Source organism: Lepidochelys olivacea (assembly GCF_965140295.1).
Source record: "Lepidochelys olivacea isolate rLepOli2 genome assembly, chromosome: 1".
NCBI classification, from domain to species: Eukaryota; Metazoa; Chordata; order Testudines; family Cheloniidae; genus Lepidochelys; species Lepidochelys olivacea.
Genome location: NC_140411.1, coordinates 55,653,862 through 55,680,558, shown reverse-complemented (window position 1 = coordinate 55,680,558; position 26,697 = coordinate 55,653,862). Strand labels below are relative to the sequence as shown.

The 26,697-nt window shown below is 43.5% G+C and overlaps 2 protein-coding genes across 4 annotated transcripts in view; one reads left to right on the top strand and one right to left on the bottom strand.

Annotated features, from left to right (window-relative positions):
* NHLRC3 (NHL repeat containing 3) overlaps positions 1-11,326 on the bottom strand; it is a 35,247-nt gene extending 23,921 nt beyond the window's left edge. For all 3 annotated transcript variants that reach the window (XR_014710212.1, XR_014710213.1, XM_084619017.1), the window contains exons 1-2: positions 11,108-11,326; positions 1,292-1,444 (exon numbers count right to left, since the gene is read on the bottom strand). Coding sequence is in view for 1 of the 3 variants with exons in the window: in XM_084619017.1 (XP_084475143.1) it covers positions 1,292-1,444; positions 11,108-11,200 (246 nt within the window). In the remaining 2 variants the exon portion in view is untranslated. The remainder of the gene's footprint in view (positions 1-1,291; positions 1,445-11,107) is intronic.
* Positions 11,327-11,744: 418 nt separating this feature from the next.
* The window catches only part of PROSER1 (proline and serine rich 1), a 36,014-nt gene continuing 21,061 nt past the window's right edge, over positions 11,745-26,697 (top strand). Inside the window, exons 1-4 of the mRNA XM_084618992.1 lie at positions 11,745-12,520; positions 23,648-23,713; positions 24,742-24,810; positions 25,273-25,367. Of these exons, the coding sequence (XP_084475118.1) occupies positions 12,476-12,520; positions 23,648-23,713; positions 24,742-24,810; positions 25,273-25,367 (275 nt within the window). The 5' untranslated portion in view covers positions 11,745-12,475. The remainder of the gene's footprint in view (positions 12,521-23,647; positions 23,714-24,741; positions 24,811-25,272; positions 25,368-26,697) is intronic.

Genomic DNA, 26,697 nt, shown 5'->3' with positions numbered 1-26,697 from the left:
TGTAGCACTTTCACCAAAAGATTAAATGTGCTTGCTTATAAAGGGCTCTGTGGTAACTTTCAACTGCTGGTAATTATGTTGTGCATAATTGCCTTGAGAGAAAGCTTGCCCTGTTTAGGCAGTCTGGCTTTCTGGGAATATCAGAGTGTAGCCAGGGTACTGTGCAACTTGGAAAGCCCCCTGGTCAGGAGGCAGAGATTAGGTCTCTCCCCAAGAGAGTTAACAGCTGAGGAGCTGGGAGCCTAGAAGGGGTGCCTTTGATGGAACATGGACGTGAATGCAGGTGCAGTTACCCTGACCTGTGACACCCCCGAACACTGGAGTACCTGAGCACCTCACAGTTTCTGATTTATTAATCCTCACAACACTCCTGTGAGTATTATTATCCCCATTTTACAGATAGGGAAGAGAGGCAGAGAGAGACTAAGTATCTAGGGATGTAAATACCATTAAAAAAGTGAACTGTTTAAACAATTTAAAAAAATGTTGTTTAAACATTTTAAAAAAATGTTGTTTAAACAGCTAACCGTTTAAGTGGCTGGGGCCCATCTGGCCGGCGTGGCTGGGCCTGCTCCGTCCGGGTGGCCCTGCTCCGTCTGGGTGCTTCAGCTGGGCCCACTCCGGGCAGGTGGCCCTGCTCCGGGCAGGCACCGCATCTGGGCCTGCTCTGGGTGGGCGGTGCTGCTCGGGCCACTCCAGGTGGCGCAGCTGGGCCCACTGGGCTGGCCGGTGCGGAGCTGCTGGGGACAGCCGGATTAATGGTGAAGGTGCTTAACCGGTAAGACTATGCTTACAGGTTAATCTTTTACATCCCTGTAAGTATCTTGCCCAAATTCACACAGGATGTTTGTGGCAGTGCAGGAATTGAACCCAGGTCTCCCACAGCCCACTGGGTCATCCTTCTTTTGAGGTTTACTTAGTTGAGGCAGGGATGTGAAGAACAGCAGCAGAAGTGACATCTACAGTTGCCTCCATTCTCCTAGCAGGCTTCCACGCTGTAGGCTAACTGATTTGTATCTTTCCTTGTGACACTTGCCATTTCAAAACTATTTTTTTAAAATTTGAAGCCTGTAAAAAACATAAAAGCAACAAGCCCAATATGCACAGGAAGACCCTTCATATCCAGAACTACTTTAAAGAAATGTATACTATTAATAACCTAGTCAAATTTACATCTAGAATTTAATACAATAAACAGTTATAATCATCTTAATATAAATGCAAATGGGAATTCCAGAGGAGAAAAACAATATAATGCTAATAAGGACAAAATTCCAGTGCTATTACTTACTTGTGCAACATAGACCAGATCATGAAGAGGGTCAACAGCAACACAAAATGTTTGCCCAGTGAAATATTCTGGACGTTTAGGCCAGCCTACATCCAGCTTGTAAAGCTGTTGCTCTATCCTCCAAGGGGAGTAAAAAGCAATTGCTCTTAATACCTTAAAAATGTAAAAGTAAATAACCATTAATAGTTAAATTCCATGAGATTCCACTTTCTATAACTCTTCACCTTTTTATTAGTTATTATTAGGGTGAGATTTTCAAAGACACAAATGGTGGTTGGGTGTCCAATTTGGACTGAAAGTCAACGGAAGTTCGCCAGCTAGCTGCTATTTGGGCCTTTGTAAATCTTCTTTGTTAGAGCCAAATGAATCAGCACACTTGAAACATTAAATCAAGTGTACTCAATAACAAATATTATTCTGACATGGGATTGTCTCTAAATGGAGTGCAAGGATGCTGTAGAAGAGATTGTCTCTAAATAGAGTGCAGGGATGCTGTAGAATTACTGACGCAAAATTACACAATTGTTTCCCAGGTGTGTAGTTTTTGGCACTCAAAATGTGCTGAGCTCTTTTAAAAAACTTTTTAAAACTGCTAAGCTCTTGTAACAATTCTGGATGGTGTGTCCACAATAGCCTTCCAGTAGCTGTATCTGATGTGCTGGCTAAACCATGTTGATCAGAATCATGTTCAAGACAATTCACCCCAAGCACCCTGAGCAATGATATAGTTTTGAATTGGATAATATGGAAACAAGTCATACCACCTGTGTTTAAAGAGGTTGTGTGAACTGGATGGTGGCTAGATTTAATTTCCCAAAGCAGTTTCCATTATCAAGGGACCTTTAGTGCGTAACACCTGTGTGTGTTAATAGGTAGTTGACAGCTCCATCACAAAGCAGCCAATGGATATCAAGACTCCTGCTGCCACAACCACAGAGTTCATCATGACTCTATCCTGCTACAGCCAGGACTGGAATCCTAGTTCTTCAGCTCCCTACAGCTCTCTACAACTTAAACTAAAGAAGATCTCTAGTGGCTTATTCTAATTGTAGGCTCCTTATGCACTTGATGGTCTTTGCTGAAGGGCAACATCATGCTCACTCTCTTCTACACATAAAACCAGAATGTTACCATAGACGGAAGGATTCATACACACAGAGGTGGGCACTGGAGATGAAGGGGGTGACAGTAGACAGGATGAGCACACGTGCGTTTCAAAGACCACATCCAACCAGGTCTAACACATTTTGCCACCGTGCCAGAAGCCTCCAATAGAGATCTTCAGCCTTTCCTTACGCACAAGGAGAGCCAAAACTCTTAAAGAAACACTTGATTAGCAGCCCTGCAAGGAACTCAGCCTCCTGGCCACAATATGCAGCTGGCTACTGATCCTGGCAGAACTGGGAAGGCATCTATGCTTTACCTCATCTCCTCTCTCCAAAGGTAAAATGCCGGATTATGCAGGGCAAATGAGCAAAGGGGGGAGGGGGGGACTTAGTTTAAGGAGGGGACAGAAGAGGGAAAACAAAGTACAGAGAGAATGAATGTGGCAAAGAGGAAAGAGAGGAATAGGCTGAAACAGAGGGAGAGAAGGAATGAGCAGGGAAGTGAAAAAAAGAGGATAAAAGCCAGAATCCTGTGACCACAGACAGACCAAGAGGGCAAGAAGCGTAAAGACAAGAAAAAGAGCAAGAAATATGCAGGGCCCTGGACGCTCCATGATTCCATGACAACGGGATTTGCTACAGAATTTATCTCGCCACAGAACTGTGTGCCAAAATCTGACTTTATATAAAATGTATGTTCTAGCCCTTACAGTCATGGATAAAAACTCAAATGTGAGCCACGCATAAACTATCTGCATCATCTACCAGCATCTGGAGAGAGCCTGAAACAATAGCTCTGATGGGGTGACTTGTCCCATTCATTTCAATCAGGGCCCTCTGGACTCTACCAAATTAAGCAGCCATAGAATTGCATTCTCCCAATAAAAGTTAGACTTGCAGACACATGGTAGAAAATATAGTAGAGGGAACATAGAGAGAGAAAATGTTTTCTAACTCCTCATCCTTTACTGTCATATAGCTGGTACTCTTTTTCTTAATCAAGGGAAGAGAGTCAGGGAGAGACACAAGGCTGAAGTTTGGTTTGTTATTCTCAGTTCCTTATTTGTGGTACCAGCTCCACATTCATGGTATCCAGCTCCTTATTCAAAGGCCAAAATTATTTACAAAATATATAAATGTAAGATAAAAATTTTTTGAAATGTCATCAGATTAATGTGAATTAATTAATTTGAATTACTAATTCCTTAATTATTTATTAAGTGAATAATCAGAGAGCTGGGTTTTGACTGCAAGCATGTGACAAAGTAAGTCTTGATCACTCCAAGTGACATGTCCCTGTGACATGTTCTGTTCTGAACCACATGACTGTTCTGAAGGAGCTGAGACAAGACACTCCCCAAGCCAAGTTTTGTTTCTGTGCAATATACTGGCCACATGTCACACCCCTACCACACTTCCATATCATACACAGAGTTTGAATAAGCAGGTGGGTTTTGACAGACTGTATGCGAATAAATGAGTCTTGGGACATCCGAAGTGACACATCCCTGTGACCATCAGACTGTTCTTAAGGAGCTGGGAATCCAGCTCACTGACCCGAAACTTTGTTGTTGCATAGTATGCTACAAAATGTCATACCTCCTCTCCACTTCCATTTTATAAATGGTGATTGAATAAGGAAATTGGGATTTGACTAAATGTACATGACAAAATGTCATTTAAGGTGACCCGAGACACACCTCCCTATGACTATCAGGCTGTTCTGAAGAAGATTGGCCATGCCACTCACCGATCTGAAGATTTGGTTATGCGTAATGTGCTGCCACATGCCACACCCCCAACCCACTTCCATTTTGTATATGAAAATTGAATAGGGAATCGGATTTTGATTGGCTGTACAAGACAACACGTGTCTCGGGTTATCCCAAGTGACATGGCCCTGTGATCATCAGAGTCTTCTGAAGAAGCTGGGACATCCCACTCGCCAACCTGAAGCTTTGTTGTTACACAATGTGCTGCCACATGTTACTCCCATTCCACACTGCTTGAATAAGGAGCAGGGATTTGACTGCCTGTATATGACAAAATGCGTCTCAGTGTTGGATCATATTAAAGAAGTTCTGTATTAAAATCACAGATGAGTTTGATTCCCCATAGTTTAAATTCCAGGGTATTACTAATTATGAGGTCTCTTGGTTTTTGGTACTGTTTCTCTCCCTCTGTGTGTGAAACCTGCAAGCTGCTAATTGCGTTAATACATTCTAAGACAGAGTCTGTTCTCAAAGCAATTCACAGAGAGAGACTCAAAGCAATACTCTGTAACAACAGAAACAGCACCCAGAGACTCCCCGCCATTTTGTTGTATTAACAATTGTGATTAAAATAGAGATAGAGGATGTATGTGGATGGATGCTTGGTGTGGATAATAACTGAATGATCAGCGAGGTGCCAGCCTAAGAATCCAGTGTCCATCAGCTGAGGAAGGCATCAAGTGGAAATAAGCAGAGGACCCCCGGAGGGCAGACTGGAATCCACCCAACAGCCTCAAGAATGGGAGAACCAAAGAACAAGATAACATCTGGCAGCACGGAGCCCTCAGGAATGTGCTATCTGCTGATTGATTCAGCAACAGCATGATGAAGCAATTCCCATAGACTGGCATAGGAAGAAATTCCTATAAAAATGGACTCTAGAAAGTGAGAACTTTGGGGTCTGATTCTGCAAACCAACTTCCAGGAGCATCAGATGAGCATCTGACAAGGCCCTGCTCCCTCCTCATGTCCAGGCCACCTGGCCAGTGGCTTGGCATGAGCAACTCTAAGGCTGGTAACTATGATAACAACCTTGCAGAACCTGTGTGTGTGTGTTTGTATGAATGAATGTGTGAATAAATATGAGATTGAATGGAATGTTATAGCTATAACTAACGGCTTACTATGATTCTTTCTGTATTCACAATAAATGTGGTATTTTGCCTTTTCCTCTTTAATAAGATCCTGCTGGTTTTTATTTTATTGGTGTAACATCAGGTCGTTTCAGGTGACATGGCCCAGCGATTGTCAGGATGTTCTGAAGGGGCTGGAATATGCCCCTTGCCGACCACAAAGTCTGTTCTTGGGCTATATGCTTCCCCACCCATTCCATACTGTAGAGGGCTTAAATAAGGATCTGGGTTTTGACAGACTATACGTGAGATAATTCAATCTGGGTCACTCCAAGTGACATATCCCCACAACTGTCAGACTGTTCTGAAGTAGCTGAGACATGCCAGGTGTTAGACTAGATGACCCTTGTGGTCCCTTTTAACCCAGTGGTTCTAGGATTCTATGCCACTTGCCAACCCAAGGATTTGTTCTTCAGGAATATACTGCTACTTTTCACACCCCAACCCCAGTTCTGTATTGTACATAGTGATTAAGGAGCTGGCTTTTGACTGGCTGTATGGGACAAAATACGTATTGAGTTATCCCAAGTGACAAGTCCCTGCAACCATTATTTCATTATGAAGAATGAGGATTTGCCCCTTCCAGAGGTGAACCTTTATTTCTGGTCTGACAGATATATTGGCCCAATTTTTGTGTGTGTTTTTTCTGTGTTAGTTAACATACAATACGCAATATTGCATGTAAAAATCAACAGAACCAATATTCAATGAATTTGCTGCAAATCAGTCTGTAATGTTGTCATAGAAATTATATGATAGTTACAAATGAAGAAGTCCATTGGAACTTTGATTTGTTTTTAGATGAAAAATGTATCAATTTTTTTAAAATTCTGGTACATACATAAAAACAGTTGTGCCAATTACAGTTGTGTGTTTTGCTCATTACACAAGAAAAAATAAAGAAAAGACACTTCAAGGGCACAGTTGCCTTCCAATAATCATGTTTATGAGCTACATGCAAACATAAAAGGCCTATCAATGCATTCTGCTGTTCTGAATGGTTTCTGATGGCTTCTAAAATACAGACAACAGTGAACACTAGAGTGTTCACATTCTACTTAAACGAATATGTAATGTAGTTGTAGCTGTGTTAGTTGAACCAGTTTGTGTCTTGTGTGGCTGTGAGACTCAGATAATACAAATGTACACTGGTACATTTTAATGGAATTTCAAGAATCTATCTGTAAGTAGAATATCTCTACCTCCTTTCCTTTTTAATTCCAAAATTCCATCATAGAAATGCCAGCCCTCAGTTTGACCAAATTTGTAGAAACAAACAAAATGGTCCCCAGTGTTGTGTGTCATTCCAACAACTTTGTACATATGATGACACCACCTTTATTTTCATTAACTTTACTGCTTATACAAATAATATTGATGACTTCTATTGAACTAATCAATATCTGAAACACTTGTAAATATTAATACGATATTCAAGTTACATAAAAAGGTAGTACAGAGAGGGCAGTTGGCGTATTTTTCTGTAGTAGGGGAACTGCATTTTTGTCTGAATATTCAATGAATGGTATTTGAAAAAGACAAGTAACTACTCTGAAGCACATCCACCAAAATGCGTCTGTTGTCTTTCAACTTACTTGCTAACATACATAGAAATCTATGCTGGAAATACCCCAGGGTAAAATTTTTGAATCTTTCTGTGATCTGACTTAACAATAATGAATAAGATGCATGGTTCACCATTAATGAAATGATGTCTACTCAACTGACGTAATCCATTGCATTTGTTCATGTTTACTCTGAAACTGTAAAATAAGTATAGATGTTGCTATTTATTATAATATTTTTATTAATTGAGCAATGGTTGCTGCTGTTAGTGCTGATTATTGGTGACACCTATATTTAAGCATTCCTAAGGATCTGTATGGTCAGACCCTGTTTTGCACAGAAGGGAAGTTTCTTCATAAACTTCTGCATAGAATTGCTGCATAATCTGGTGCTGTCTGCTGCTTTATGGTCTGTAATCCTGACACCACCACCTATTGCACCAAACATCCACATGGAGGGGAAACTTTGATAAAAGTGTGTGTGCAGAACGGCCAGTAACAGGATTTCATAGATTCTCAAGTATAAACACACACCTGGCAGGGATGGTCTAGGTAATCTGTTCTTAAAAACATCCAATGATGGGGATTCTGCAACCTCCCCTGGAAGCCTAATCCAGTGTTTATCTATCTTGACAGTTAGAAAGTTTTTACTAATGCCTAACCTAAATCTTCCTTGTAGCAGATTAAGCCAATGACTTCTTGTCCTAACCTAAGTGGACATGCCGAACAATTGATCACTGTCCTCTTTATAACAACCTTTAACATATTTCAAAACTGTTGTCATGACCCCTCAATCTTCTTTTCTCAAGAATAAACTTGCCCATCTCTCCTTTTAGGTCATGTTTTCTAAACTTTTTATCATTTTTGCTTTTCTCCTCTGGACTGATCAGCTCGGGCAGCCAGGCGCACCGGCTACTGCTGGAGCAGTCTTCCCACCTCAGCCCCCCAGCAGCAGGAGTTGGGTGTGGTGGGGCTCAGGGCTGGGGTGCGGGGTGGTGTTCACCTGGAGGGGGGCTCCCCTCCCTCAGCTCCTAGCTCCATGAGCTGCCTCTAACAGCAGGCACCACCCCTGCAGCTCCCATTGGCCGCGGTTCCCAGCCAATAGGAGCTGTAGAACCAGGGCTTGGGGCGGAGTGGAGGCAGCACATGGAGCTCAGGAGCTGGGTAGGGAGCCTGCCCCAGCCCCACAAGCCCCCCCAGTACCTGCAATGCCCTCCCCCGCCCCCCCCAAGTACCTGCAGCACCCCCTCAAGTTTTAGTCAAGTCATGGACAGCTCACAGGCCGTGAATATTTGTTTAGTTCCTGTGACTTTTACTAAAAATACCCGTGACTAAAATGTAGCCTGACTCATATTCAATCTGTGATCCACTAAAAGCCCCAGATCATTTTCAGCAGTACTACCACCTAGCCAGTTATTCCTCAGTTTGTAGTTATCTGTTTGATTTTTCCTTCCTATGTATAATACTTTGTGTGACATATATGGCAATTTCCTGCAATATCCTTAGGAAACCTTCCTGAATTAAGGTTAAGTATATTTCAAGCCCATTGCATTAAATGCAACGGTTATGTATTATTGTGGACGAGGATTGTCTTCACTTCTCTAATGGAGAAATAGGATGTAAACCCCAGGAAGTGTTAATAACTTCAGAGAAGTATACTGAACAACGGGCCAGACAAGAGGACAATTAGGGTGGTGTCAAGTGATTTTCCTGAGGATCGCTATGGGTAGGGGAATGCAAATTTCCCCCCTCTGGTTTTGCAAAAAAAAAACAGACTTTAGAAGTTATGCTCTTCATAGGGGCTCACTGTCTACTACTTACATGTTCCCAGAATCTAATCAAGGAAAGAGTGACCTTTCCTAGCAATTCTGGTTCTGAGCTGCAGTTGTTATGAACTGGTAACCACAGAAAAACCCTTTTGTGGAGTTTGAAGGACTGTCTCCTACCAGAGCCCTTGGTGGAGTTGAGGGTGATCTATAGTATGCTTATTAGTATGCATGTAGGTTCTTTTGTTGTTTTAATATGTTTTCTCTATGATACTTTCACCTTAAGAATAAATGTGCTTGCTTATAAAGGGCTATATGGTAACTTGCAAATGAAGGCAATTACACTGTTCATATCCTTCAAAGAGAAAGTGAAGTGTAGATGCTGGCCTCATTAGGCAGTTTGGCTTGCTGGAAATCTCACAGTGTAGCTAGGGAGCTGTGCACCCCTGGTTAGGAGGGAAAGAAATATGGGTCTCTGCTCAAGCTAAGTGACATCTGAGGAACCGGGAGCCTAGAGTGGGTTCCCTCATAGGACCATGGAGGATGAATACAAATGCAGTTGCCATGAACTGTGACACTTTGAACTTGTCTTTATTGAATTTCATATTGCTGATTTCCAACCAATTCTTGACTTTGTCAAGGTCATTTTGAATTCTATTCTTTCCTCCAAAACTTTGCAACCCCTCCCACTTTGGTGTCATCTGCAAATTGTATAAGCATACTCTTCACTCCATTAGCTATGTCATTACTGAAACTATTGACTAGTACCAGACCCAGGCTAGACCCCAGCAGGACCCCACTAGATACATCCCCTCACTTTGACAGCAAACTCTAACTACACCCATCTCTTATGCCTCTATCCTCCTTCCACATTGTAAATGATGCTTGAACAGGGAACTGGACTTTGACTGGCTGTATGTGATAAAATATGTCTTTGGTGACATGTCCCCACAACTATTAAGCTGTTCTGATGTAGCTGACCCATAGACCTATCTTTCTTGAAACTCTGCAAAAATTGCGGCCCATTTCACAAGAGATTGTGGGGGGGGGGGGAAATGGGCCACAATTTTTTGCAACATAAAAGTTTCAAGTAAGGCAGTTCCATGTCTCAGCTACCTTAGAACAGCTTAATGGTTGTGAGGACATGTCACTTAGGGTGACCAAAGATTTATTTTATCACTTATAGCCAGTCAAAATCCAGTTCCCTATTCAAGCACCATTTACAATATGGAAATGGGGTGGGGGCATAACAAGTGGCAGCATGCTATCCAAGAACAAAGCTTCAGGTTAGTGAGTGGCAGCATGGCATAGTTCCTTCCAAACAGTCAGATAGTTGTGGCAATGTGTCATTTTGGGTGACCTGAGAAACAATTTGTCATGCACAACCAGTCAAACCCACTTCCTTATTCCATCACCATTTACAGCTGGAATCTCAAACTCGAATCACCACAAGGGCCACATGAGGACTAGTACATTGGCCCGAGGGCCACATCACTGACATCCCCTGCCCCCTTCCCCACCCCCATTCCAATCCCTTCCCCAAAGCCCCCAACCCAACTCTTCCCCCTCCCTGCCCCTATTCCAACCCCTTCCCCAAATCCATGCCCCTGCCCCACCTCTTCTCCCCTCTCTTCTGGAAAGCGCTAAGCGCCGCCAAACAGCTGTTTGGTGGCGGGAAGCACCTACAGGTAGGCAGAGGAGAGGGGACGCAGCACGCTGGGGGTGGGGGGGGGGAGGGGAGGCGGCGGGGGAGGGGAGCTTGGTGGCTGCAGGAAATAACTCGGGTGGGGGGGCACAGGAAGCTTGGCGGGCCGCAGCAAATAACTCTGTGGGCTGCCGCGTGTTTGAGACCCCTGATTTATACTATGGAAGGGGGATGGGGTGCTATGGGACAGCACACTGCACAGGAACAAAGCTTTGGGACCAGAGAGTGGGGTGCCCCAGTTCCTTCAGAACAGGCTGACTGTTGCAGGGACATGCCTGCTAGGGGACCTGAGGCTTATTTTGTCACAAAGAGCCAGTCAACACCCAGCTTCTTACCTGAATAACTAGTACAGTAATTAGTACTTTACATTTTTATCATGTTCATTTGATGACATTTCTAAAAACTGACTCTTACCCTGATACATTTTTAAATAATGCTGCCCTTTGACTAAGTTAACTAGGCACCAGAAATAAGGATCTGGGAGCAGAGACCCAAGTTCAGCTCTTTGGGAGAGGGAGAGGGTTTGGCTTGGGAAGAGACAGAGAGGAAGGGGCCGGCTCCCCCTTCCTCCAGCAGTCACCTCCCCCTGCCCGAGCGAGGTACCTGGACACCTGGATCCGGGCGTGGGGCCGGGGACAGGCCCAGGGTGGGGATGAAGGACACGGCGGGGCGCTACGGAGCCAGCAGGCACGGGGCTTGTAGGCGGATCCCCCCGCGCTCTCCACGGCGCCTAGCGGAGCCCCGGCCCGCGCCCCCTGCCCAGACCCACCTGGGATCCCGAGAGCGCGCAAGAGAAAACCAGCAGCGCTGCTACCGCGCTGCCCATGGCAACCGCCAGGCCGGGCCTGCCGCGCCGCTTCATGCAGCCCGGACAGCGTCACCGCCGGGGCTCGCCCTCGCCCGCCCCCGAGCCGGCGCACGTCAGGCCGAGGCCCCACCCCCTCAGCGTACGCGAGCCGGGCATGCCATGGCAGGCTCCAGGCAGAGCCACGGTTCCTGCCTGGAGGACTGCAGCTTTGTCACGTGACAACAGGCGGCGCCTGGGCGTGTGTCAGTCACGTGACTTCGGACGCGGAGACGGTGCGGTCAGGCCTCCCTCGCAATTTTTTATACCCTGTTGCTCGCCTTTGGGGTTGTCCGCTTGAGTGCCTGAGCGCAGGACAACAATGTCCGGTATCCAGGAATTTTTAAACACTCGATAGCAGTCCTTTCGGCAGGATGCTAGGAGCACAGTAGCTGGGGTTCTGATCGCTGCAGGAGAGAGACGAGAGACCATTCCGCTCGGATTCAGGCATTCTGCTCAGTCAACTTCTGTTGGGGTTTCTGCCGCATGAGGGGTCGTCGGAGAGACACAATGGACGCAGGTTGATGATGTCATCAGGGTGCGATTCATGGATCTTGTGGACCCCAGTGGCGAGGAGGAACCTCGTCGCTGGTGGTTATTGCTTGGGCAGGGCGCTCTACAGCTCACTGGCGGCGGCGGCGGCGGCCCCGGGCTGAGGGTTGGCCGTGCCAGGTTCTGAGCCGGGGCCGTTTCCCCGGCGGCCTCCCCCGCCCATCGCGGCAGTGCCGTGGCTTTTGTTGCTGCTGGTAACAAAGAGCCGGGGAGCTTTGCGGGCGATGGGCAGCGGCGGAGCCCGGGGGCTGCCGGGCCTGAGGGCCGCGCGCTGACGGGAGCGGCAAGAGGCTGAGGCAGTTGCACAGCCCTATCGCCCCGTGTCCCCGGCGGCACCTGAGCCAGGCGCTGCCCCGCGTCCCACCCCCCTTTCTACGGCCCCCTGCTCCCCCTGTTTCTTCTTCGTCCCCTTTCTCTCCCCGTCCTCACAAAACCATGTAACTCTTTTCCCCCCTTCAGTGTGCCAGTTCCGAGGCAGGGAGCGTTAATCCCCGTCTCCTGCTGAACAGTGCATTGGACCAAGCATTTATATTGTGACTGAAATCCGCACCCCTGCCCAAAAGTGTCGCATCCCCTGCCCTGACCCTTTTTCTTATTGAGCGTGTCAAAGGATTTTTTTCAGCTCTGTAAAGTGTCTCTTTCCCGTGCTTCTACAATAAAAAAGACACTTCTGCAGTAAAGAGTCTGGCCTGGATGTATTTTTTCTTTAAATAAAAATCTGCATTGGATGAACAAGTAAAGATGGATAAGAAATCATTTGAGACCGTGCTTGATGAAATTAGAAAGGTAACTTATCTTTTTACGTTTTTGGTTTAATTGTGTAAATGCAAAACTCCTTGCTGGAGTACAGTTAGTTAACCACTGTTTGCCTTAATTGTTGTTACTTCTGAAAGGCAGTAAAAGTCAAATTATTGCCCGCTCTTCAAAGAGCAGAATGATACGGTGATAAGACTTACTAGTTTTTGCTGAATGTAAACCAAATTTAGTCGAGATTCATCTTGTGCGGCATGTTTGCTTCCATCTGCATTCCTCATGACAGAGAGATTACATCTCATGAGATTGTGTTGAAACTTGAATAGTTCATAAAAGGTTAAAAATATAAATGTATAATAGATTTTTTAAAAAGTGGGTTTCAACCTTTCTTCATTTGCAGACCTGTAAAAATTTTCAAATGAGGTGGAAATCTTAGTCTGCAGACCTCCAGGGGTCTGTGGACCACATGTTGAAAACCACTGTTGTAAGTTTCAGAGTAGCCGCCAGCCTTAGTCTGTATCCGCAAAAAGAAAAGGAGGACTTGTGGCACCTTAGAGACTGACCAATTTATTTGAGCATAAGCTTTCCTGAGCTACAGCTCACTTCATTGGATGCATGTTGACAACTTTTCATGGACCTCTTAGATATAGTCAGCGGACCCCCAAGCTCAGAGGACCACAGGTTAAAAATCACTGTTCTAAATTATTTTGTTCTGGACTTGTAAGTAGCATATATTACATTGTATAGTTAAGGCATGAGAGTGAAAGACAGCAGACCTGCTTTAATTTTCTTGCTGTTCTAGAGTTCCTGTGCAGTCTCTATCTAGTTACTTAGGCCTTGTCTACGCTACGGGGGGAGATCGATCTAAGTTACAAAATTTCAGCTACGTTATTCATATAGCTAAAGTTGATGTACTTAGATCTACTTACCGTGGGGTCCACACTATGCTATGTTGACAGAAGATGCTCTCACGATGGAAGATGCTCTCACATCGACTCCCCTTGCCCTTCTCGTTCGGGTGGGGTACAGGAGTTGACGGGAGAGCAATCTGCAGTCAATTTAGCGGGTCTTCACTAGACATGCTAAATCGACCGCCGATGCATCGATTGCCATGTGTGGATTCCCCGGTAAGTGTAGACAAGTCCCTCAGTCTCTTGAAGCCTCAGGTTTCCTCAGTCTTTACATGGAACGAGGCATGCTATGAGACTTAGTTCGTTCATGTCTGTAAAATACCGTGAGATTCTTAGATGAAAGGTGTTAGGGAAGTTCAACATATTATAAAGGTTTCAAAATTAATGCTATATTTTGCATTTTGTACTTTTTAAAAAAAGTATGCGTAATCCCTCCCTGACTTTTGATCATGTATGAACAAGTTTTCGAACACTTTTCATTTGCTCAGAAAACTGGCAGGCATTTTAATATTAAACTGGATCATGCGCTATCAAAACATTTATGTTTGATACTGGCTAACTTTAAGTTGTTTAAATGGACTAGCCAGTTCTAAAGCTTGTATTCTCATCCCAGATGTGATGAAGATTTAAGGAACACCAAAATGACCCATTTATCTTAGGTATATTTTAAATTTGCATCATTTTCTTCCTTGACCAGATTTAGGAAATATGTTTATAAAGTTGTATTATGCTAAAAATTCATGGGATAGAAGATAGTTGGAAAGTTAAATACTGCTACTATTTCATGTGGAATTTGACTAACACTGACATGTATTTGTCTTTATTTGTAATACATCTTATTTTGATCTGTTTCCCACACTTTCTCTTTAACATACATTTTTACATCATAGGTGTTCCGTTTAGAATTGAGTTGTTTGTAAAGTGGCAGCAACATCCACGTTTAAATAAAATTTTTGATTTCAAGTAAAATTAATTCAGTATCTTAAAAGAACACCCCTAAAAGTTAATCACACATTGAATTAATTTGTTATCCCATTAGTCAAAGGCCCTGCCTAAACTGGCATTTTTTTAAAAAATTTTTGTTAATCTTGAAACCATAATTCTTTTAGAGGATGTAATACTTTGAAAATAAAATTTTACTGAGTGCTAGTGACATTAAATACTTATTATGGATATGAGGCTAAATCTTCCCCAGCAAATACTTTTGATCAATGATAAAAGAAGAAATTCATAAAAAGTGCAATTTTAAAAATAACTTACTGGTTGGTTAAATTAAATTTGGGTCTCTAATCTTTAAAAGTAGGTTAAACGTTCTCTTGTCTGACAAACCGCTAGCCTGAAATGTTCTACTGGAATGTTCTGCAGAGCTAATGACAGTGATGATGAATGAATTGCTTAACTTGTTTGCCTCCATTTCCCAGTCTGTAAAATGGGATTAACACTTCCCAACATTAGATATGTTTGTGAGTCTTAACTCATGATTTGTAAGTGATTTCAGATCCTAGTATTGAAGGCACTGTAAAAATAGTGAAGTGGTATATATGTATATGAGAGAGAAACTAAGTATTCAGGGTGAACTTGAAATCTAGTCAACTTTAAAAATGTATTGAAAGTAGTTTCAGATACTGTGTCTCTCCCTGAATTCCCATGTCAATTTTTGCAATTTTATTTTGTTATTTTTAAAATATGTTCTCTCTGCTTTTCATTATGTAAAAGGTTTATGGCAACTCATAGAATCATAGAATAACAGAGTTGGAAGGGATCTCTGGAGGCCATCTAGTCCAACCCCCTGCCCAGAGCAGGACCAATCCCAACTAAATCATCCCAGCTAGGGCTTTGTCAAGCCTGACCTTAAAAGCTTCTAAGGAAAGGGATTCCACCACCTCCGTAGGTAACGCATTCCAGTGTTTCACCACCCTCCTAGTGAAAAAGTTTTTCCTAATATCCAACCTAAACCTCCCCCACTGCAACTTGAGACCATTACTCCTTGTCCTGACATCTGCTATCACTGAGAATAGTCTAGATCCATCCTCTTTGGATCCACCTTTCAGGTAGTTAAAAGCAGCTATCAAATCCCCCCTCGTTCTTCTCTTCCGTAGACTAAACAATCCCAGTTCCCTCAGCCTCTCCTCATAACTCATGTGTTCCAGTCCCCTAATCATTTTTGTTGCCCTTCGCTGGACTCTCTCCAATTTATCCACATCCTTCTTGTAGTGTGGGGCCCAAAACTGGACACAGTACTCCAGATGAGGCCTCACCAATGTCGAATAGAGGGGAAACGATCACGTCCCTCGATCTGCTGGCAATGCCCCTACTTATACACCCCAAAATGTCATTGGCCTTCTTGGCAACAAGGGCACACTGTTGACTCATACCCAGCTTCTCGTCCACTGTCACCCCTAGGTCCTTCTCTGCAGAACTGCTGCCTAGCCATTCAGTCCCTAGTCTGTAGCTGTGCATTGGATTCTTCCATCCTGAGTGCAGGACTCTGCACTTGTCCTTGTTGAACCTCAGCAGATTTCTTTTGGCCCAATCCTCCAATTTGTCTAGGTCCCTCTGTATCCTATCCCTACCCTCCAGCGTATCTGCCACTCCTCCCAGTTTAGTGTCATCTGCAAACTTGCAGATGGTGCAATCTACACCATCCTCCAGATCATTAACAAAGATATTGAACAAAACTGGCCCCAGGACCGACCCTTGGGGCACTCCGCTAGATACCGGCTGCCAACTAGACATGGAGCCATTGATCACTACCCGTTGAGCCCGACAATCTAGCCAACTTTCTACCCACCTTGTAGTGCATCCATCCAGCCCATACTTCTTTAACTTGCTGACAAGAATACTGTGGGAGACCGTGTCAAAAGCTTTGCTAAAGTCGAGGAATAACACGTCCACTGCTTTCCCTTCATCCACAGAACTAGTTATCTCATCATAGAAGGCAATTAGATTAGTCAGGCATGACTTTCCCTTGGTGAATCCATGCTGACTGTTCCTGATCACTTTCCTCTCCTCTAAGTGCTTCAGAATTGATTCCTTGAGGACATGCTCCATGATTTTTCCGGGGACTGAGGTGAGGCTGACCAGCCTATAGTTCCCAGGATCCTCCTTCTTCCCTTTTTTAAAGATTTGCACTACATTAGCCTTTTTCCAGTCTTCCGGGACTTCTCCCAATCGCCATGAGATTTCAAAGATAATGGCCAATGGCTCTGCAACCACATCCGCCAATTCCTTTAGCACTCTCGGATGCAACGCATCCGGCCCCATGGACTTGTACACATCCAGCTTTTCTAAATAGTCCCGAACCACTTCTTCCTTCACAGAGGGCTGGCCACCTCCTCCCCATGCTGTGTTGCCCAGTGCAGTAGTCTGGGAGCTGACCTTGTTCGTGAAGACAGAGGCAAAAAAAAGCATTGAGTACACTAGCTTTTTCCACAGCCTCTGTCACTAGGTTGCCTCCCTCATTTAGTAAGGGGCCCATACTTTCCTTGGCTTTCTTCTTATTGCCAACATACCTGAAGAAACCCTTCTTGTTACTCTTAACATTCCTCGCTAGCTGCAACTCCAGGTGTGATTTAGCCTTCCTGATTCCATTCCTACATGCCCGAGCAATATTTATATACTCATCCCTGGTCATTTGTCCAATCTTCCACTTCTTGAAAGCCTCTTTTTTGTGTTTAAGATCAGCAAAGATTTCACTGTGAAGCCAAGCTGGTCGCCTGCCATATTTACTATTCTTTCTATCTGGATGGAACTAAAGGAAACCTCAGCTTCCTGTAGTGTTTTAGGTGTCTTCTACTACTTGTAACAATAGCGTAAAATTTTCTGTCAGAATTAATTTCATAGCCTTCCATTAAATAAAGTTCAGATTTCTGAGTTATATTTTAGAGATACCAACTGCTTTTTGGTCTAACTTAAAATACCTTAAATGCAAGTTTTATCATGCTGTTGTTACTCAGACTGTTAACAACTTCGCTCTAAACATGTGACTGAAGGAAAGGTTACCACTTTTTCTTGTTAGTACTGTACCTACAATCCAAGTCCCTTTCTAGTAAATTATTGATGAGTAGGCCCATTGACTGACTAGAACCACTTGTGTAAAAATTTTAAGACCAGGTCTGTACCACAGTGACAAATAATTCTTGTATCCTTTTATTATGAAACTGGAAATAAATAATTTAAAATGTGATCTGTAATTGAACAGCAAGCTATTTTGGCATGAATATCACTTAATTCTTTCCCTGAATATATCCTTTCAGTTTCTTTTGTTTTCAAGGGGAGTTACCAATGTGCAGCATTGACTGCTAGTCTAAAGCTGAAACAATATCACTGATATTTTTTTTCTTTTCCCCAAAGAGTTGTGGCTTTAGAATGCCAGCTTCCAAGTGCTGGGGTCCAATTAAGGAAACAATCTAATGCTTGAGCTATATCTTGAGTATCTTATTTCTAACTGGAAAAGAACTCGAGCAACTGTGCTATGTGTCTGAGGCTCTGTCTACACTACAGCAGCTGCAGTGGTGCAGCTGCGCCGTTGCAGCATTTCTGGTGAAGACACTCTGAGCTGGTCATCTTAATAACTCCTGCTTCCGTGAAAGGCAGTAGCTACGTAGGCAGAAGAAGTTCTCCTGCCGACATAGCGCTGTCCACACCAGTGCTAAGGTCGGTATAACTTATATCGGGCAGGGATGTGGATTATTCACACCACTGAGTGATGTAAATTATACCGAAGTAATTTGTAGTATAGACATACCTGAGCATTTACCTGCAATCTCTGAAAACACAAACTAATGTATTGTTCCTTATAAAACTGTTCAGTCCTTTTAAAGAAGCGATCTTAGTCATTGGCTCACATGACACAAGACATTATCTTTATGCTGATGACTTGTAGATATAGCTTTGCCACTAACTCCTTCTCTCCAGTCATATATCTCTCCTTGGATGTTTTGTCGTCTCCAATTGAATATGCCCAAAACAGAAGTTCTTCATGACTATCAGCAACATGCCCGCCATTTCTCAGGCCTATAATCTTGTGACTGTTTGACTTCTTTTGCTCTCTTGCATATTAAGGCCATATCCGAATCCTCCTGCTGCTGCCTTCTCATAGAATCATAGAATCATAGAATATCAGGGTTGGAAGGGACCCCAGAAGGTCATCTAGTCCAACCCCCTGCTCAAAGCAGGACCAATTCCCAGTTAAATCATCCCAGCCAGGGCTTTGTCAAGCCTGACCTTAAAAACCTCTAAGGAAGGAGATTCTACCACCTCCCTAGGTAACGCATTCCAGTGTTTCACCACCCTCTTAGTGAAAAAGTTTTTCCTAATATCCAATCTAAACCTCCCCCACTGCAACTTGAGACCATTACTCCTCGTTCTGTCATCTGCTACCATTGAGAACAGTCTAGAGCCATCCTCTTTGGAACCCCCTTTCAGGGAGTTGAAAGCAGCTATCAAATCCCCCCTCATTCTTCTCTTCTGCAGGCTAAACAATCCCAGCTCCCTCAGCCTCTCCTCATAACTCATGTGTTCCAGTCCCCTAATCATTTTTGTTGCCCTTCGCTGGACTCTCTCCAATTTATCCACATCCTTCTTGAAGTGTGGGGCCCAAAACTGGACACAGTACTCCAGATGAGGCCTCACCAATGTCGAATAGAGGGGAACGATCACGTCCCTCGATCTGCTCGCTATGCCCCTACTTATACATCCCAAAATGCCATTGGCCTTCTTGGCAACAAGGGCACACTGCTGACTCATATCCAGCTTCTCGTCCACTGTCACCCCTAGGTCCTTTTCTGCAGAACTGCTGCCTAGCCATTCGGTCCCTAGTCTGTAGCTGTGCATTGGGTTCTTCCGTCCTAAGTGCAGGACCCTGCACTTATCCTTATTGAACCTCATCAGATTCCTTTTGGCCCAATCTTCCAATTGGTCTAGGTCCTTCTGTATCCTATCCCTCCCCTCCAGCGTATCTACCACTCCTCCCAGTTTAGTATCATCCGCAAATTTGCTGAGATTGCAATCCACACCATCCTCCAGATCATTTATGAAGATATTGAATAAAACCGGCCCCAGGACCGACCCTTGGGGCACTCCACTTGATACCGGCTGCCAACTAGACATGGAGCCATTGATCACTACCCGTTGAGCCCGACAATTTAGCCAGCTTTCTACCCACCTTATAGTGCATTCATCCAGCCCATACTTCCTTAACTTGCTGACAAGAATACTATGGGAGACCGTGTCAAAAGCTTTGCTAAAGTCAAGAAACAATACATCCACTGCTTTCCCTTCATCCACAGAACCAGTAATCTCATCATAAAAGGCGATTAGATTAGTCAGGCATGACCTTCCCTTGGTGAATCCATGCTGGCTGTTCCTGATCACTTTCCTCTCATGCAAGTGCTTCAGGATTGATTCTTTGAGGACCTGCTCCATGATTTTTCCAGGGACTGAGGTGAGGCTGACTGGCCTGTAGTTCCCAGGATCTTCCTTCTTCCCTTTTTTAAAGATTGGCACTACATTAGCCTTTTTCCAGTCATCCGGGACTTCCCCGGTTCGCCACGAGTTTTCAAAGATAATGGCCAGTGGCTCTGCAATCACAGCCGCCAATTCCTTCAGCACTCTCGGATGCAACTCGTCCGGCCCCATGGACTTGTGCACGTCCAGCTTTTCTAAATAGTCCCTAACCGCCTCTATCTCCACAGAGGGCTGGCCATCTCTTCCGCATTTTGTGATGCCCAGCGCAGCAGTCTGGGAGCTGACCTTGTTAGTGAAAACAGAGGCAAAAAAAGCATTGAGTACATTAGCTTTTTCCACATCCTCTGTCACTAGGTTGCCTCCCTCATTCAGTAAGGGGCCCACACATTCCTTGGCTTTCTTCTTGTTGCCAACATACCTGAAGAAACCCTTCTTGTTACTCTTGACATCTCTGGCTAGCTGCAGCTCCAGGTGCGATTTGGCCCTCCTGATAACATTCCTACATACCCGAGCAATATTTTTATACTTTTCCCTGGTCATATGTCCAACCTTCCACTTCTTGTAAGCTTCTTTTTTATGTTTAAGATCCGCTAGGATTTCACCATTAAGCCAAGTTGGTCGCCTGCCATATTTACTATTCTTTCGACTCATCGGGATGGTTTGTCCCTGTAACCTCAACAGGGATTCCTTGAAATACAGCCAGCTCTCCTGGACTCCTTTCCCCTTCAAGTTAGTCCCCCAGGGGATCCTGGCCATCCGTTCCCTGAGGGAGTCGAAGTCTGCTTTCCTGAAGTCCAGGGTCTGTATCCTGCTGCTTACCTTTGTTCCCTGCGTCAGGATCCTGAACTCAACCAACTCATGGTCACTGCCTCCCAGATTCCCATCCACTTTTGCTTCCCCCACTAATTCTACCCGGTTTGTGAGCAGCAGGTCAAGAAAAGCACCCCCCCAGTTGGCTCCTCTAGCACTTGCGCCAGGAAATTGTCCCCTACGCTTTCCAAAAACTTCCTGGATTGTCTATGCACCGCTGTATTGCTCTCCCAGCAGATATCAGGAAAAGTAAAGTCACCCATGAGAATCAGGGCATGCGATCTAGTAGCTTCCGTGAGCTGCCGGAAGAAAGCCTCATCCACCTCATCCCCCTGGTCCGGTGGTCTATAGCAGACTCCCACCACTACATCACTCTTGTTGCACACACTTCTAAACTTAATCCAGAGACACTCAGGTTTTTCTGCAGTTTCGTACCGGAGCTCTGAGCAGTCATACTGCTCCCTTACATACAGTGCTACTCCCCCACCTTTTCTGCCCTGCCTGTCCTTCCTGAACAGTTTATAACCATCCATGACAGTACTCCAGTCATATGAGTTATCCCACCAAGTCTCTGTTATTCCGATCACGTCATAGTTCCTTGACATCACCAGGACCTCCAGTTCTCCCTGCTTGTTTCCAAGGCTTTGTGCATTTGTATATAAGCACTTGAGATAACCTGTTGATCGCCCCTTCTCAGAACCTTCAAATTCCGTTCTATTAATTTCCATCCCTGCAGCCAAACCTTTTGGTTCAGAATCTCATCACTGCACTCTGGAACACATGTATTTGATCAGATAACTCTTTCCTTTGAATCCCTCCACTGGTCCCCCATCTGCTATTGCATTAAAATTAAGCTTCTTGTCACCTCCTGTAAATCTCTACATAACTTTTCTTCTCTGTCAAGTTTCATGTTGCCAATCTCCACTCGTCTAGTGCTCTCAGCCTTGTTGACCCATTTGTCTTATTACACAACCATTTCTCTGCCTTCTTCCGTACAGCCCGCTATCCATATGACCATCCACAAGGCTTTTAAACTCCTCATTTAGGTCCCTTTGAAAGAACCACTTCTGCGGAGCTACTTACAGTGACTCCTGACCTTTCCCCTGACCTCTCTTTCCTTGCCAGTCTGTTTCTGTCCCGAGACTAAACTCCTTCAAGCACAGACCTTTTTTGACTGGTTGTACAGCTCCTAGGACATTGTGGGTTCTATTGTAAATAAAAACAAAGTACTGGGAGCAAGTTCAGAACTGTGTATTTTGAATAAAATTCTGAAACAAGGTTTTTCAGAAGTGTATAGATGTGTAATATCTTAAAATTTTATGCGATCTTCCTGGATATTTGGACACAGTAAATAAGAATCTCCCAGAATCTTTTAAAAACAAACAAACAAACAAGCAAAAAAGAGATACTGGTATCATTCTAAGGTCTGCAGCCCATTTCACTTCCTCTAAACATACCACATGTTATGATGATGTCTTGATTTCTGGAAATAACTTTTTAAATGGAAGCAGAGGAATAGGAATTTAGGAGTTCAGTAAGAATGCCGTTATTTAGTCCCAACTTTATGGGTAGAGATGAATTTTGTTTATAAATAGCTTGATCATACTAGAGTGGTATGGTACAGAGAGAGCATTTACTAATGTTGTAGTCCCTAGAGGCCTGAGCTGGTGGGGGGGGGGGGGGGGGGAGGAAGGAGGCTACATACTGTACACAAAGAGAGAGTTCTTTTCCTTTCTACCTTTTCCTTGACTTCTAGAGGGGATAAAACCAGAGTGATTATTTTTGTTATGGTTAAGTTAGATTTAACAACTTGATTGTTGAGTTTCACAACAGAATAGTTATGTTTGCTAGGTAGGAATGCACTGAAATAATATTGCCTCTAGTTTGAAGATCTTGTTACGGGCCGTAAGCTTGGACATCTAACAGATATCATCGTATCAAAAAATATCTAATATAGAAATAATGGGTCAGTCTAGTGCAGTTTCTTTGTGCGGGCCCTAAAGATAGCATAACTTGCCCCAGGATTGTCTACCTAAGGTTGCGACACCCTCATGCAATGATGATCACTGAATATGTTTTTAGTTTTGGACCTTTGGAGTAGTTAGAGCACCCTTTGCTCATACGTGACCCCAAGACCTGGCCTAATTATTATAACTGCTCTTATGTAGTGATTTTTCACCTGCGAATCTCAAAGTATTTTATAAAGGAGGTAAGTATCATCCCCCTTTTATAGATGGCCAAACAGAGGCACAGAAGGATGAAGTGATTTGTCCAAGGTCTTACAGCAGATCAGTGGCAGAAGGTGGAATAGAACCAATCTCCTAAGTACCAGTCCAGTTCCCTAACCACTGTGCCACTCTGCTTCCATATGTTTTGTACAAGTGTGTATTAAACATGTGTGACAGGAGAATCACTTCATTTTCTAGAGCTAACTTTCATGACTATAATTTTAGTTATCATCACCTTTATATTTCTAGCAGCCTGTCCCCAAGAAATGCCCAGAATGAGTGTGTCTAGATTTTTCATAAAAGTAACTAAAGCAAGATATACAACTAAGTGCCTTAAATAGGAATATATATAAGCTGCAGTTTGAAGTAATTAACAGCCATCTCTTGGTTTCAAGAGCCATTAGAGAGACAATATTAAAGCCAGTGTATCTAAAGCTTGAAAGGAGTAGCATTATGGTATTCTTCCAGTCTGAACCTAAACAGAGATATGGTAAACTCTTTTACTTTGTTAGTTTCTTTTTATTAAGAAGTTCATCTTATTTATTTATTTATTTTAAATCTCCCTCCACTTGAAAATATTCACATAATTGTTCAAGGAATATTCTGTGGTGTAGAAATATTTCAGTGTAATTGATGCAAACTTTTGTGAGATTAGATATGTTTTTCTCTTGAATACATTTGTTCTGAAGCTGGTATGTTTTAATTGTTCTTTTGTCAACTAAATGCCTTTCTTTGTCTTTTAGGCTGTGTTGACTGAATACAAATTAAAAGCTATAGAATATGTGCATGGATACTTCTCTAGTGAACAGGTAACAATATTCAACATATGGCTATGTATTTATGGAAAAATTAAAATTCAGGATTCACTCTATACATTCATGTACAAAGACAATTCCTCCTACTATGCACAGCCAGGTCAGATTTCACTAGTTGTCTTTCTACTAATTTAGGAGATTTGTGATAAATTCTTTGTTACGCCAGTTTTAATCTGGAGTAACATAATAATGGGGTCCAGATTTTTACCAATTAATAGAGATCAGATTTTTGCTCTTAGCGTGTGAGAGGGAAATATCTACAGTTAATTATCATGGAAATCGGAACCTTAATGATGATGGAATATTTTGAACCTGTCTTTACTTATAAGCTTAGAAAATAAAGACTGTTACTTTGGTGCTAGGTAAAATAATGTTATGGGTTTTTGTGTGTGTGTGTGTGTATGTATGTGTGTATATATGTGTGTGTGTGTGTGTGTATAAATTTGGATGCTATTGTTTTAAACTAAATGATTATAATCTTCTCTAAGGCTTCTTTTTTAAAAGTGTATAATACTCTAGCATGTGTGATATTTGATCAGGTATTTGTGTATATGAAAAGAAGACTATAAAATATGTTTATTTTAAATAATTACCTAAAAATCTACCTTGCTACCCGATGGGATTTTAAGGAATTAGATAAAACAAAAAATACACTGGATAAGAACCTCCATACTGGGTCAGACCAAAGGTCCATCTAGCCAGGTATCCTGTCTTCAGACACTGGCCAATGCCAGGTGCCCCAGAGGGAATGAACAGAACAGGTAATCATCAAATGATCCATTCCCTGTCATCCATTCCTAGCTTCTGGCAAACAGAGGCTTGGGACACCATCCCTGCCCATCCTGGCTAATGACTGATACTGTTGTGTAATAATTCCTGATCAGCTATCACCTATATATGCACACAGTGCTTAGCAAAATGCCACCACACTCAATGACTAGAGTGGCCGCAAAGATATTTAACATTGTCAGCAAAACATATGTGTATATATAAGAGGTGAACTGTAGGTTTTTCTGTTTCAGATTGTTGAATTACTGAGATACTTTTCTTGGGCTGAACCACAACTAAAGGCAATGAAGGCTTTACAACATGTATGTTTTCATGGAGCAATCCTTGTCTCCGCCTGTTTCCTCTGCCCTTAATTTCCATAACCACATCTATATTCCCATCGCATGGGCATAGTTTATAATCTGTGTGCTTTCTTCTTCGCCTCTTTTTCTTCTGATGGCATCATGCTATGTAGCTTCTCTTACTCTCTGCTTCTATCGGGAGTATCTTGATTTTACTCTTTCTGTACCATATATCCCAGGGAATAATTTGGTTCTTGGTAATTATGACTAATTAATGTAAACGTTCTGCAGTAGCATACAGTTTGCCAGAATTGGGGTTCTGTTATGTATTCAGCATTTAGCACTTAAGAATACTGTTCCCCAGAGAGTGTAAGATGATTAATTGTTTGTTGAAATTCCTGATAATGAAGATTTTAAAGTTACATACGGTACTAAAAATAAGTATACTGTCTTATTTTTTATTTTCCCTTCTTTTGTTGTCAGAAAATGGTAGCTGTTCCAGCATCAAAAGTGGTTAATATCCTTAACTGCTTCACCTTTAGTAAAGACAAGCTTGTTGCTCTAGAACTCTTAGCTTCGTAAGTATCTCTTTTATGTGTTGTGTTTACCTATTGAGATGTTACTGTTTTTACTCATGTCTGAATATGTTGACAAAGGAAAGTTTCAGAGGAACCACTTTGGACAATTAAGGCAAAACATGTACTTGCTTTTAAATGATTTGGTGTTCATGAATGGAAAAAGTAATAGCTGTAGCTTGTAATAATGGAGATAGGTGTTGCCAAAACTTCCTAAGTTCATCTCTCTTGAACTGCAATGCCCCTGCTACCCAAGTGAAAACTGACAATTGTGCAAACATAATGATATATTCAAAAGCCTTTTAGGCTATGTCTACCCAGCATCTCACTAGCAGCAGCATGTAGGGCGCTGTGTAGCTACAAGCTTCAGTGAAAGGCTCTGGCAGGGGGGCAGCAGCAGGGAAATGCCCCAGCAGCTCCCCCTGCCAAAGCCTTTTCCCACTGCCTCCCCGCTGCCTGAGTGTTTCCTGCTGCGGCAAAGACTCTGGCAGCAGGATACTACACTGCTAAAAACAGCAGTGTAGAGTGGGGAGGGACTTCTTGGGCATGTACTTACTGTGGTTGCTGGGAGACGGTAGGCCTAAGCCCACTCAAAGCCAAAGGCTTGCTCCCTCAACCAAAGGAAAGGGGTCATTGAACCCAGGCCACAATTAAATACTAAGGACAACAAATGGGGGTTAAGAAAGAGACAGGAGTGAAACTTAAAGGTTCAAAGTTAAGGATCCAGAGGAGGAACCCAAGCAGAGAATCCCCCAACAATTCCCTATGCTCCTCAAAGGTGTCTGAGGAGTCAGTGGACACCATCCAGAGGAACTCTGCCCCTCAAAGGTGTCTGAGGAGTCAGTGGACACCATCCAGAGGAACTCTGCCTGGGGACATGATTGGACAAGGAACCAGAAATAGGTCCCACAGTAGCAGAGCACCTGTCATCCAGTTTCTTCCTCCTAGTATGATGGTTGGCCATCTTGGCCAGTACCAAGAGGAGGTTGATGAGGAGGTCTCGTGACTTTTTGTGGCGCTGCGGCTAGGATGTGCTAGGATAAACAAGTGAGAGGGAAAGTGAAGTAAGAGGTTCTGGAGGAGCCGGAAGAGGGACTACAGCCTGATGTACTCTATGTTAAATGCGTGCCAGAGTCTTCCTCTCACCACAAAAAGAACAGGTGTTGGGAGTTCGTCAAATAATGCCAAATACATGCCTGTACTTATGGCTCCATGGAGGAGCCATCAACTAATATCCTCAGCAACCCGTGATACCGGAGTGGGGTACAGGCTGGTCCACCGAGGTTCCTCACCCTCCTCAGGTGTCAGCAGGTCCTGGAACTTGGTGTTGGGG